At 39.5% G+C, this 14,408-nt stretch overlaps 1 protein-coding gene across 1 annotated transcript in view; it reads right to left on the reverse strand.

The window, feature by feature from the left end:
• The window catches only part of IQCA1 (IQ motif containing with AAA domain 1), a 165,179-nt gene that overhangs the window by 117,810 nt on the left and 32,961 nt on the right, over nt 1-14,408 (reverse strand). Inside the window, exon 6 of the mRNA XM_003798264.3 lies at nt 8,314-8,519. Coding sequence (XP_003798312.3) covers nt 8,314-8,519 — 206 coding nt within the window. The remainder of the gene's footprint in view (nt 1-8,313; nt 8,520-14,408) is intronic.

Below are 14,408 nucleotides of genomic sequence, written 5' to 3' on the forward strand. Positions count from 1 at the left end.
CTCCTTCCCTGTCTACACTCCTTCTCTGTCTATACTCTTTCCCTGTCTACACTACTTCCCCGTCTACCCTCTTTCCCTGTCTACACTCCTTCCCTGTCTACACTCCTTCTCTGTCTATCCTCTTTCCCTGTCTACACTCCTTCCCTATCAGCAGCTCTCTTCTGTTTCTTCCCTATTATTATTGTCATGAATTTATACGGTGTCAAATATCCTTCTCATTCAAAATGCCTCATTTTACTGTAAAATATACCTGAAAGTACAATACACAAAGAAAAACTCACACATTTAATCAATATTGAATTTTAAAAAATCAGTATTTTAAAATCATATTTGTAGGAAAGGACAGAATTCTCCAGTCAAAAGGATGTAATTGTTACATCACTCATTAAACAACTTTGTCATAAACCTTCAGCATTGAGGAAATAGCACATTAAGAGCCCAGAAAGACTGGGGTGGGGCACCTCATGAGCTGTGGGACAGTTGTACTGAAACTGTAACTTTAATAGAGGCAGAGAGTCACAAGGGGAGAGAGTCTTGCCCCATGTTGGAAAGAGCATAGCTTGGTCCCACACTACTCACCACCAGGGACCATGGCCCACTGGCTCCCCAGCTGAGCAGGCCATGGTGGGCGGGTGGGCTCCCCGCCAGGTTCCTGGCTGGTGAATCCTGCCTGGCCCCTGTGACCTATGGCCTGAGGCCGGCTACTCCCACCAGGCTCCTGCAACCTGTGTAGACCATGGCCAGAGACTCTGCCTTTTGACTCCTGCCCAGCTCCTGAGACCCGCAGCCTGGCAGGTGCCTCCTGCCAGGCTCCTGTGACCCTGAGGCCCCAAGCCCAGCGACTCCTCCCTCCGCTTCCCACCTAGCTCCTGCAGCGTGAGACTGAGGGTCAGTGGCCCCACCCTCCAGTTTCCCATCTGGCTCTTGTGACCCTTATGGCTGGTGGCAACACCCTCCAGTTCCACACCAGTTTCTGCGACCTGCACACAACAGTACCCTAGACCGATGGCACCACCCCCAACAGTGGCAGGCTGCCCCTGACAGTGGTGGCAGCTCCACGGTCCCTCCCACTGGAGTCAAAATGAGCTGCCAGTGGACCCCCACTACCTAGAGAAGCTGAAGACCTTTTGAACTCTCCCTGTGTTTGTGTTGACTGGGACAATTGGTTTGGAACTCTTGACCTGGGCCCATCACCCAGGGACCCACCAAGGTTGTACCCTGGTTGTGTTGTTGTGGGAGTGTGGGATTCTCCCCTTACAGTTGTTGCCTGTGTGGGGGGCATATTGTCTTAGTTGCTTATATATCTCCACAGCTGAGATTTCAGCCCAAAGCCACTGATTCGCTAGGATTGGACAGAGACTACCTAATACTGGTCAACGCCATCTAGCCCCACCACACCAAGCAGGTGCCCAGAGTTTCAGGCAGTAGTTCTGAATGGGACCTTTGCAAAGCTCTAAGGGAAAAGCCGAAATCACCAGTCCCCGTTCTTTGGTAAAGGGCTGGTTAATTACAACTCCAGGAGCCCTTAATTCAATTTCACCTTGTCAGCTTCTCTAGCCAAATGTTGAAAAATAATCATGGAGTGGAACCAGCAGAAAAACCATGGCAACATGAATAATCAGAGTAGATCAACTCCCCTAAGGAATGACAAAGAAGACACAATGGAAGAGCCCATTCATAAACAAATGGGTGAGATGTCAGAAATTGAATCCAGAATTTGGATTGCAAATAAGATCAACAGAATGGAGGCAAAGATGGAATTAGAAATTCAAGGAGCAATTCAAAAGCTGTCTCAAGAATTCAATGAATTCAAAGACAAAATCACCAAAGATTTTGACACATTGAGGCAAGAACTTGTAGCCCTCAAAGATCTTAGAAATACAGTAGAATCCCTCAGTAACAGAATGGAGCAGGCAGAAGAAAGGATCTCTGACATTGAAGACAAAGCTTTAGAATTCCCAAATGCTCAAAGAGGAAAAGAAATGGAGAGCAAAAATGGATCATTCCCTGAGAGAATTGTGGGACCACTCCAAAAGAGCAAACATTCACCTCATAGGAATCCCTGAAGGAGAAGAGGATGGTCTGAAAGGCACAGCTACTCTACTCTAGAAGATAATTGAGGAGAACTTCCTAAGCATGGCAAGAGATACTGAAATTCAGATACCAGTTTCAGAACCCCAGCACGACTCAACCCAAATAAAGCATCTCCTAGACAAATTGTAATGAACTTCGCCAAAGTTAATATGAAGGAGAAAATCCTGCAAGCAGTCAGAATTAAAAAAATCATAACTTACAAGGGGAAGAATAGTAGAATGACTGCAGATCTCTCTGTTGAAATCTTTCAAGCCAGAAGAGGATGGTCATCAACCTTCAATCTCCTAAAACAAAAGATTCAGCCCAGAATCCTATATCCAGCTAAACTGAGCACTTCATTTATGATGGAGAAGTTAAATACTTTAATGACATACACATGTTGAAGAAATTTGCCATAACCAAACCAGCTCTTCAGGATATCCTCAGACCCATCCTCCATAACGACTAGCACAAGACTCTACCACCAAAGTGGGCAGCACCTATGGCTCAAGGAGTAGGGCGCTGGCCCCATATGCTGGAGGTGGCAGGTTCAAACCCAGTCCTGGCCAAAAAAAAAAAAAAAAAAAAAAGACTCTACCACCAAAGTTAACTCACTCTGAAATTCTTGACCAAAACCCAATTTCCACAGTAGTGAAAAGATTCAAATTGTCCACTGGACTTTTGAAAAACTTGACACCCAAAATACTACCAGGCTTAACAATACTCTCAGTTAATGTGAATGGCTTAAACTGTCCTCTTAAGAGGAACAGGCTGGCTGACTAGATACAAAAACTCAGGACAGATATCTGCATATAAGAATCTCATCTTACCTTAAAGGATAAATATAGACTCAGGGTGAAAGAATGGGCATTTGTAATCCAGCAAACAGAAATCAGAAAAAGGGTAGCAATTTTATTTGCAGATACACTAGGCTTTAAACCTTAAACAAAAGTACTTTTAACAAAAGTAAGGAAAGACCAGGATGGTCACTTCATATTTGTTAAGGGAAACACTCAACATGATGAGATGTCAATTATTACCATTTATGCACCCAACCAGAATGCGCCTCAATTTATAAGGGAGACCCTATCAGATATGAGCAATTCAATATCTTCCAGCACCATAATAGTTGGAGATTTTAACACTCCTTTGGCAGCACTGGATAGATCCTCCAATAAGAAACTTAGCAAAGAAACTTCACCATACAACAATTGAATTTAACAGACATCTACAGAACCTTTCATCCTAACAAAACTGAATATACATTTTTCTCATCAGCCCATGGAACAGCCTCCAAAATTCATCACATCTTAGGTCACAAGTCTAACCTCAGAAAATTTAAAAGTATAGAAATTGTTCCTTGTATTTTCTCAGATCATCATGCAATAAAAGTTGAACTCACCAATAACAGGTATCTGCATACCTATACAAAGACATGGAAACTAAATAACCTTATGTTGAATGATAGCTGGGTCATAGATGAGATTAAGAAGAAAACTGCCAAATTTTTGGAACAAAACAATAATGAAGACACAAATTATCAGAACCTGTGGGATACTGCAAAGGCAGTCCTAAGAGGGAAATTTATAGCATTGCAAGCCTTCCTCAAGAGAACGGAAAGAGAGGAAGTTAATAACTTAATGGGACATCTTAAGCAACTAGAAAAGGAAGAACATTCCAACCCCAAACCCAGCAGAAGAAAAGAAATAACTAAAATTAGAGCAGAATTAAATGAAATTGAAAACAAAAGAATTATTCCAAAGGTCAATGAATCATAAAATTGGTTTTTTGAAAAATTCAGCAAAATTGATAAACCTTTGGCCAACCTAACTGAAAATAGAAAATTAAAGTCCATAGTATCATCAATCAGAAATGACAAAGGTGAAATAACAACAGACACCTCAGAAATTCAAAAAATCCTTAATGAATACTACAAAAAACTTTATTCTCAGAAATATGAAAATCTGAAAGAAATTGACCAATACTTGGAAGCACACAAACTTCCTAGAGTTAATAAGAAAGAACTGGAAATGCTAAACAGACCTATATCAAGTACTGAAATAGAATAAACTATACAAAATCTCCCAAAAAAAGAAGAGTCGGGAACAGATGGCTTCACATCAGAATTCTACCAAACCTTTAAAGAGGTACTAGTACCTATATTACTTAACCTTTTCCAAAACATAGAAAAAAAAGGAATACTTTTGAACACATTCTATGAAGCAATATCACCCTGATCTCCAAACCAGAAAAGACCCAACATGAAAAGAAAACTATAGACCAATATCTTTAATGAACATAGATGCAAAAATATTCAATAAGATCCTAGCAAACAGAATCCAGCAACATATCAAATGAATTATACACCATGACAAAGTGCGTTTTATCTCAAGGTCTCAAGGATGGTTCAATATAAGTAAATCTACAATTATAATATATCACATAAACAAACTAAAAAACAAAGACCATATGATTCTCTCAATAGATGCAGAAAAAGCTTTTGACAATATCCAGCATCTTTTCATGATAAGAACACTTAAGAAAATAGGTATAGAAGGGACTTTTCTTAAACTGATAGAGGCCATCTATAGCAAACCCACAGCCAATATCATATTGAATGGAGTAAAACTGAAAAAATTTCACTGAGATGAGGAACCAGGCAAGGTTGCCCATTGTTCCACTGCTTTTTAACACTGTAATGGAAGTTTTAGCCATCGCCATCATTTGAATCAAAGGTATCCAAATAGGGTCAGAAGAGATCAAACTTTCACTCTTCACAGATGATATGATTTTATACCTGGAAAACCCCAGGGATTCAACTACAAAACTCTAAGAAGTGATTAAGGAATACAGTAGCATCTCAGGATACAAAAATCAATGCTCACAAATTAGTAGCTTTTATATATACCAATAATAGTCAAGCTGAAAAAACAATCAAGGACTCTATTCCCTTTACAGTTGTGCCAAAGAAGATGAAATATTTGGGAATTTACCTAACAAAGGACTTGAAAGATCTCAATAAATTATGAAACTTCAGAATTATGAAACTCTGAGAAAAGCAATAGCTGAATATGTTAACAAATGGAAAAACATACCATGCTCATGGCTGGGAAGAATAAACATTGTTAAAATGTCCATATTACCCAAAGCAATTTACAAATTTAATGCAATCCCTATCAAAGCACCACTGTCATACTTTAAAGATCTGGAAAAAATAGTACTTAGTTTTATATGGAACCAGAAAAAAGCTCAACTAGCCAAGATATTACTCAGAAATAAGAACAAATCAGGAGGAATCATGCTACCAGACTTCAAACTATACTATAAATCTATAGTAATCCAAACAGCATGGTATTGGCACGAAAGAGAGAAGTAGATGTATGAAACAGAATTGAGAAACAAGAGATGAACCCAGACACTTATCATCATTTGATCTTTGATAAGCCTATCAAAAATATAAATTGGAGGAAAGATTCCCTATTTAACAAATCGTGCTAGGAGAATTGGCTGGCAACTTGTAGAAGACTAAAACTAGACCAACACCTTTCACCATTAACAAAAATTGACTCTCACTGGATAAAAGATTTAAACTTAAAACATGAAACTATAAAGATTCTTAGAGAGTGTGCAGGAGAAACACTTAAAGAAATTGGCCTGGGAGAATACTTTATGAGGAGGACCCCCTGAGCAACTGAAGCAACACCAAAAATACATTACTGGGATCTGATCAGACTAAAAAACTTCGGCACAGCCAAGAACACAGTAAGTAAAGTAAGCAGACAGCCTTCAGAATGGGAGAGGATATATGCAGGTTATGCTTCTGACAAAGGTTTGATAATACACAGAGAACTCAAACTTATTAATAAGAAAAGAATAAGTAATCCCATTTCATTGTGGGCAAGGGACTTGAACAGAAGTTTCTCTGAAGATGATAGGCGCATGGCCTACAGACATGAAAAAATGGTCATCATCTTTAATCATCAGAGAAATGCAAATCTGAACTACTTTGAGATATCATCTAACTCTTGTAAGAGTCACTCACATAACAAAATCCCCAAACTACAGATGTTGGCATGGATGTGGAGAAAAGGAAACACATCTGCACTGCTGGTGGGAGTGTAAGCTAATACATCCCTTTTGGAAAGAAGTATACTCAGGGATCTAAAAGTAGACCTGCTGTTTGATCCTGCAATTCCTCTGCTAGGTGTATATCCAAAAGACCAAAAATCACTTTATAACAAAGATATTTGCACCAGATTGTTCATTGCAGCTCAATTCATAATAGCCAAGGCATGGAAGAAGCCCAAGTGCCCAAAGACCCATGAATGGATTAATAAACTGTGGTATATGTATACCATGGAATATTATACAGCCTTAAAAAAGACTTTACCTCTTTTACGTTTACATGGATGGAGCTGGAACATATCCTACTTAGTAAAGTATCTCAAGAATGGAAGAAAAAATATTCGATGTACTCAGTACTATTACGAAACCAATTTACAATCACTCACACTTTCATATGAAGAATAGATCACAACTATGGCCCAAAATGAAGGAGGGAGGAGGGGGGATGTGAGGAAAGGAGGGAGGTCAGATCAAGGAAGGGTGAATGGTGGGATCACACCTATGGTGCATAATGCAAGAGTATGTGTTGGATCTGTTAGAATAGAGTACAAATGTCTTGACACAGGAATTAAGTAAATGAGATGAGGTATATATTAACTAGTGTGACATAAGCATTCCTAATTCTATATGAAATCAGTACACTGTACCTCACAAATACATTAATGTATTAATGATCTATGTGTTCATGATTTAATAAGAAAAAAAAAGCCCACAGAAAGTTACCACAAGAGAAGTTTGTTAATAGTCTAGATTTTTCTTAATCATTCTAAAAGTTATTGATATATATGAAATGTCTACTATTTGCACAGCAATTTACCCCAAGCCTTGTGGCTAGATGCAGCTCAGCTGGTACCTCTGACTCAAGGTCACTCACAAGGCTGTATCAAAGTGCTGGTGGGACTGTGGTCTCATCTGATGGCTTGCCTGGGGGAGGATTGTCCTCCAAATCAACACATGTGGTTGTGGCAGGATTTAGTTCTCAGTGCCTTGCTGGGGGTTGCCCAGGGAGCTCCCTCACTCCTGCTGGGCAGCCAACTCTGTGGCAGCTGATTCCTCTGAGCCAGAGGGAGAAAGTGCACAAGAGAGCAGGAGAGGTGATGATTATCCCATCACGTTTTCCATGCCCTTTGCTTTAGGAGTGAATTACCAGGGTCAGATCACCATCGGTGGGGGGATAGAGATCACTGGAGGCCAGCTTAGGGGCTGCTTGCCTCAGATAGAAAACATAATAGAATTTTCCGAGAGAAAGTTTGATTTTTCTATTGCCAACAATTAAATTCTCTGGTTCTGATGGGCTAACCAGACATGGTGTCTGAGCATCTTGGTACCTGATATGATACGGCACAAAACTCAATCAAGACAACAGATGGCCTAGTCTGCCTCCCATAGTTCTTGGACTTCTCACAACATTCTTCTCTCTTTTCTTCCTCTCTTGGAATAAAATGTATTTAAAAACTGCTCTAATTAATTAGCTCACTCACCAAGTATTTGTTTTGCTGTCTGGAAAAATGTGCTAATAAAGAATATCTTTAAAATCTTTTGTAAACAAATTTTAAATAATTTAACATTTCATTTAAAAGTGCTAAGGAAGACCCTTAATATAAGATAGGCCTGGAGCTTTGTCCCCAGAACTCCTCCATAACCATCACTTCAGGGTGACTGGGGTGGGGCAGGTGTTAAGACTCAGAAATCAGCAGCTGCCTTGAAAGATCATGATACAGATGAGCCTGATTGAAAATCTCAAGCCTCTTAAAAATAGAGAAGCCAGTCAGGCCCCAGAAGGGGAAGTCCTTACTGCATCCCCTGGCTTTCAGACAGACCTGGCCTGTGTAGTTGTACTATTGTGGGGTTGTCATCCACCCATGATGTTCCATTCCATGTGGTCATAGAAGTACTATGTGGACCACATTTCCATGTTTTTAAAACAATAAGATAGAAAGTAATTTCATTGAAAAATTAATCTCTGAATTCTTAGCTTTGAAATTTCACTTTCCTAAATTGAAGCCAAGAAACTTCATGACTGTGTCAATATGCTTTTGTGCTTGGAAACATACAGCGAGCTCAAGCACTACAGAAGAGACTGTCTGGATAGGCCATGAGGCAGCCTGTGCGCACCTGCACTCGATGAACCAGTTCCTGATCTGCTCCTGAAGGGTCTCCTTGATGTCTGGACCTTCTATTAGCTTCAGGTCATCCTTGATGGTGACCAGAGCCTCCCTGTAGTCCTCTTCATGCTTCATCTGCACCTCATTCCGCAGATGGGTCACCTTTTCAGCCTGGATTATTGTACTGCTGGCTTCATTAAAGAAGGGAGGTGGTTTCTGAAAATATAAATGAGAAGGCTTAATATATGCTACAGAGCTGGTAAAAATATTATACTAACCAAATTTGTCAATATCTTCAGTGGTATCCTGCTAAAGGCACACAGGAACTACAAAGGTGTACATTCTGTACCTATTTAACTACTAATCCCTGACATGACTAACACTTTATGTTTGTGTTGAATTTCCCAGCAAGAACATAGTTAAGGTTTCTCACTTGTCAACAGTATGTATGTAAATGGATTTTAAAAAACTGTGAGAATTATAGAAAAGAAAAATTTTATTCATTGTATGGAAGAAATATTTGGGGCTAACCTTGTCATATTAAGTTTTCTATCATTTTCTTACTGCTTTTTCCTTTCCTGCTTTCTGTTAGGTTTATAGACTTAGCTTTGTTCATTCTTGTCATTTAATAGTTTGAAAATTATATCCCTTATTTTAATCTCCTACCAGTTATTCTTAAAATTTTTAACATGTTAGTTAAAATCTATATTTCTGTCTTTTTCTGTAATTTATTGTTATCTAGGACCTCTGCATGTGTTTGCTTTTCTTCTCTCAACCTCTTGTTTTATAATCATAGACTGTGATTCATTTTTTAAATCAGCAACTGTTTTAATTTAACTATAAGTTTTCCTGGTTTCTCTGTTGACTTTTTTTCTTTTCTGTATTCTGTTTTCATTTTGCTGAAGCACATCCTTGAGTGTAACTTTCAGAATGGATATGTACAGGCATAAATATTTTAATCATTTGCATTTCTAAAAATGTCTTTATTTGGCCCTTCCACCTTAATGGCAGTTTGTTAGTTCCCTTGGAGAATACTTCTAGTATGTGGAGTTGACAGTGACTAACTTGTTACACATTCAATCACTGTTCCTTTGTAGATGTTTTTCCCTCTGAAAGTACTTATGATGCCTTACTCTTTGAGCTTTCAAAGTTCATCAGAATGTGTCTAGACAGCTCATTGAAATGTTTCTAGGAGTAGGCATTTCTTCACTCATATTCTATTTTAGTGGGTCCATCCATTGCAAAGAATTATGTGTTCAACTGTGTAAATTTCCCTTCTATTATTTCTTTTTCTCCATTTCTCTGTCTGGCAAACATTAGATAAATGCCAGACCACCAGACTGATCTTTCATGACTCTTTTATATTTTCCATCTCTTCTTCTTTGTTTATTGGCACCATGTTAGAGGAAGTGTCTTTAATTTTATCTTTCAGACCTAATTAGACTTTTCGTTATGTCTAATTGTTATTTGGATTTATATATGAATTTTGGGGTGATTACTGTTATTGTTTTACTTTTATTGGCATGCTTTTTATTTTCTCAGCATTTTTTCTTATTTTTTATTTGCTCCTTTGATTTTATAGCCACTATGGGGATTTTTTTTTTTTTACACATGAAGTATCCTCAAATATTTCTGAATACACAATTGAGGAATTTTTTCCAAATTATCTTTTTCCTTGAAATTCTAGAGACTTTATGAAATACAGATTCTCACTTCCAAGGTATACTCAGGGGAGCTGTTTAAAAGAGGAATCAGAGAAGAAAATCCAAGTATTACTTCCTGACCTTCTGCTGAACACCACTCACTCTAAAGAAAAAAATCTCTCTCCCAGCTACTTGGGAGGCTGAGGCAAGAGAATCACTTAAGCTCAAGAGTTGGAGGTTGCTGTGAGCTGTATGCCACAGCACTCTACCGAGGGCGACATAGTGAGACTCTGTCTCAAAAAAAAAAAAAAGAAGAAAAGAAAAAAGAAAAAAATCTCTCCACCCTTCAGTTATCCAGCCAGGCAGGTATTACCACATAAGGAAGTGGAACCAGCGAGGCTAATTAACTTTTCCAAATTCAGACAGCTGGCAAATGGAAAAGGCAGGAAACAAAGCTTGATTTGTCTGATCGAGGATTTGGGGGCAGAATGTCTGTGTTTAAATCTTGGCCGCATTTGTGATTTTGCGCAAAGCACTTAATCTCCTGCGGCTGAGTTTCCTCCCCTTTAGTCTGGGAGTAGCATTAGCTGTGTAGATTAAATAGAACAGTCTCCGCAGCCCTACTACAGGGCCTGGCCTTGAGTCGGTGCTGGAGGAATGTTCCCTGCAGTTGCTACTTTGACTGTTGTCATCATGCCAAGCTGCAGCAATAACTAAGTGTATGAAGCCGAGGGAGCTTGGGAGCTACAGTGTAAAGAAGCTTCTGATGACAAGAGAAAAACATTAAAGTCCATTCCAAAAGCTGTGAAAGAAGACTATGATAGAATTCAAGATGTTATTTAGAAAAGGTATTAACAAAACTATAAATTCAAATCAACTTGGAAGAATTATTATCTTAAAGATTCAACTAAAGTCATATATTAAAATAAATTTTGAATGGATTAAATAAATAGTTAAATGCAACAAGTATACACAAACACACAAAATCTCTAAGAAATACCTATGAACTGAAGTTGGAAGGATTTCACAGTGATAGAATTCAGTGTCCATTTAATGTCATAAAATGAGTTAAAACAAGAGAAATCGCACATATAATACCTTAAAAATACTCTTATTAAATGAGAATGTACAGCTTTTATGATAGCAACAAAAACTTCTACAATTACATTAAAAGTAAATATAGAATGAGAAGTACAGAATCATTTTAAAGAAAAGAGTTAAACAGGACAGGGCCTGTGGCTCAGTGGATAGGGCGCTGGCCTCATATACTGTGGGTGGCGGGTTTGAACCGAGCCTGGCCAAACTGCAGCAAAAAAATAGCCAGACGTTGTGGCGGGCACCTGTAGTCCCAGCTACTCGGGAGGCTGAGGCAAGAGGATCGCCGAAACACAAGAGCTGGAGGTTGCTGTGAGCTGTGATGCCACAGTACTTTACCAAGGGTGACAAAGTGAGATTCTGTCTCTAAAAAAAAAAAAAAAGAAAGAAAGAAAAAAGTTAAATGAAGGATCTAATAGGCTCACTCACTGCGCAGGTACTCCAAGAGACAATTTTTCTTCATATTATGTATTTTGTGTCAAAATTAAAAAAGAATATTTCCTTTATTTAATCATTAAAAAATCTAATTCTTATATTTTTCAGGTAATTATTTTCATTTCATTTTAAATGTAAAAACAGAAGTCCATAATGCACAGAGAAACATCAATCTTTCTATGGCAATTTTAAAGGTAATTGTTTTCATGAAGAAGTCAGAACGGATGTCTGCAACAAATGATCCAATTTCTTTGCCTCTCGTGGGGGTGTGAAATCATTTTGAAGTCTTGCATTAATGCTGATTCTCCACCGTTTAATGAACTATCCCCGTTACATTGTTCCTGTTGGTATTTATAGATTTCCTTTGTAGTTTGGCCTTTTCTCCTTTCATCCCTAAACATGAATGAAGTAGTGGGTGGCTCTGAAGCGTGTGTAGTCAGCAGCTGTATGGGAGGAGGCCAGTGCACTTCCTAACAGTCCCCGAGCTCTGAGCGAGTCCTCCTCAGCTCCCACTAGGCTTCTGTGACCAGCCTGTGCACTCTTCCTCCTGGGCTGCGTTCCTTGTTGGTGTCCACATCCGTTTGTTGAAGTGGACAGGAGGACACGACTCTCCCATTGAGCAGATGAGGAAATGGAGGTTCAGAACTGAACGACTCCCGTCTTTGTCCGTTACTGGAGCAGCCGTGGAGCAGGTCTCCGGCTCTGGGCCCGGCTTCTCCTCCTGCACCACGCTGTGCCGTTAATACGTGTGTATTCAGGCGTGGTTTTTGATATAGACTTTCTCCGACAAAAATACATTTGGGTCATTTGTAGCTTCTTTCTCTAGTTGCTTTTGCATTTAAAGGTTGTAACATAGTTAGGTCCTCCGTTAATGAGCAGCTTTTCCTTTGGGCTAAAACATTGTTTCCTCTTTAGCAACTTTGGTCATATGGAATTCAAATTTGTTAACTCGCCACATAAACAGCAACTCATTTAAAAATAAATTACGAATATTAAAGGGAGATAGAGAACACGATAGCACACTATATATTGAAATACATCAGCTGTAGAATAATGCATCTTAATGAAGGCTTCCCATGTGAATAAACCATTATATTTACAAGCTTTCCACAGTTAATGACCCAGAACGGGATAACGAAACCTACATTTATAGCAAGGTCCTCTGTCAGCAAAAATATACATATTAATAATTGATGTTGCTGTAAAAATAGGACATAATATGATGCTTCCTTAGTTTGTGGGGAAATAGGACTACACGGTCCATTAACTTAAAATGCTTATCTAATGTTTGATGGGCTTTGTCTTTAAAAATCCTGGTTCAAATCAGTAAGAGAAAATGGACATTTGTCCAAATGAAAGTCTGTTCCATTTATCAGCCACAAATATACTTGCAAATAAGTGATTTAACGCTTGTAACTTTCTGGGGAGGCTCGTGGTCTTGGGGGAGTGTTGTTCTTCACTGGGCTTTGTTGGCACGGAAAGTGAAGATGGGGCAGCCGGGGAAAGGGATGCCATCTCTTCCCAGGCAATGACCATCTTGTGAAATGTCTTGCCATCATCAGTGCAGAGAAGCATGAGCTCTGCGGCCCTCCTGGATGCCGCCGGGTCAGCCTTCACCAGGGAGCACCGAGAGGCCCGCTGGGTCAGAGGGCCGGGCTCTCACTCTGCATACGGAGGACGTCATGCTGGGAATGTTCTGGTCTTCAGCTGCACTGTTTCAAGATCGTGTGGAGAGGGGAGTGTTCCTTAGTTTATTAAAATCAGTCGTTTTGTTTCATCATTTCATTTCAGAGTAATATATTTATGCAGATGTGTTTTCACAATGTCCCTAACTCATACAGACAACCCAGCAGGATAAGTGGCAAACAAAATTGCACAGCAAGCCAGAGTTAGTAATTTTCGTTTGCACTCTGCTCAGAATAAAGCTATGGTATATCTTTATTTTAGATGCCACAGTTTTAGTGTGTACAAAACTATTAAGGAATGAAGCATTTGCTAGCCTACTAGAATAAATTTCTAAAAAAAAAAAAAGTTGAGTATTTAAAAAATTTGCTTAGTTAGAGACTGGGTTAGAAAAGGATCTAGTTGAGCTTGTAACAGATTAGTGGTTGACTCTTTATTGGTTGATTCTGTGCTCTTTCTTTAAACATATTTTAACATATTAACATTTAACATAACATTTTACAATATTAGACACTTGGATGGCACTTAGGGTTTGCTAGGCACTATTTTAAGTGCTTTGAAAGTATTAACTCATTTATTCCTCATCCCTTATGCTACTAGGTAGTGTTACTGTGGTCATGTTATACATGAGGTGACTGAGGCACAGGCAGGTCAAGGAACTGCCCAGGGTCACATGGCTAGGACGTGGCAGACAGGGGCCGTGGCCTCAGGCCTCTCTCTCGGGGTCTCTGTTGTTAGTCTCCACACTCTGCTGCCTCTCTCTGCTAATACGCTTCCTCTGGCTTAAACGTGTCTTTTTCTGGGTACTCCAGATCACACTTTCAAAAAATGTATGTCTGTAATTTTAATAGATACTGCTGAACCACCTTGCAAAGAGGTCATACAATTTCCCCTCCCCACCCATGGTGGTTGACAACGCCTGTGTTTCTGTACCTTGCTGACACCGTGGCCTTTGACCTTTTGATCTCTTCTAACTTAAATAAGGTAAAAGATAGCAATTTAATAAGCATCTGAATTGTGAACGATGGGTGTGTCCACACCCGTGACCAGCTGTGTGAGGAAAGCGGTAGCAGCTTAGAGGTGCTGACCCGGTGCTGTGGCTGGGAACTGGTTTAAATGCCTCACCGACATCACCGTCTTTCATCCTGAACATTGATCTGTGAGTGAGGCCCTGTCAGCATCTCACGGTGGCACTAGCCCACCTCCGCGTGGCTAGTGAACAGTACAAGTGGAATCTGAACCCTGGGGG

This window comes from Otolemur garnettii, unplaced genomic scaffold (genome assembly GCF_000181295.1).
Source record: "Otolemur garnettii isolate 467f Iridium unplaced genomic scaffold, OtoGar3 scaffold00133, whole genome shotgun sequence".
In the NCBI taxonomy this organism is placed as follows: Eukaryota; Metazoa; Chordata; class Mammalia; order Primates; family Galagidae; genus Otolemur; species Otolemur garnettii.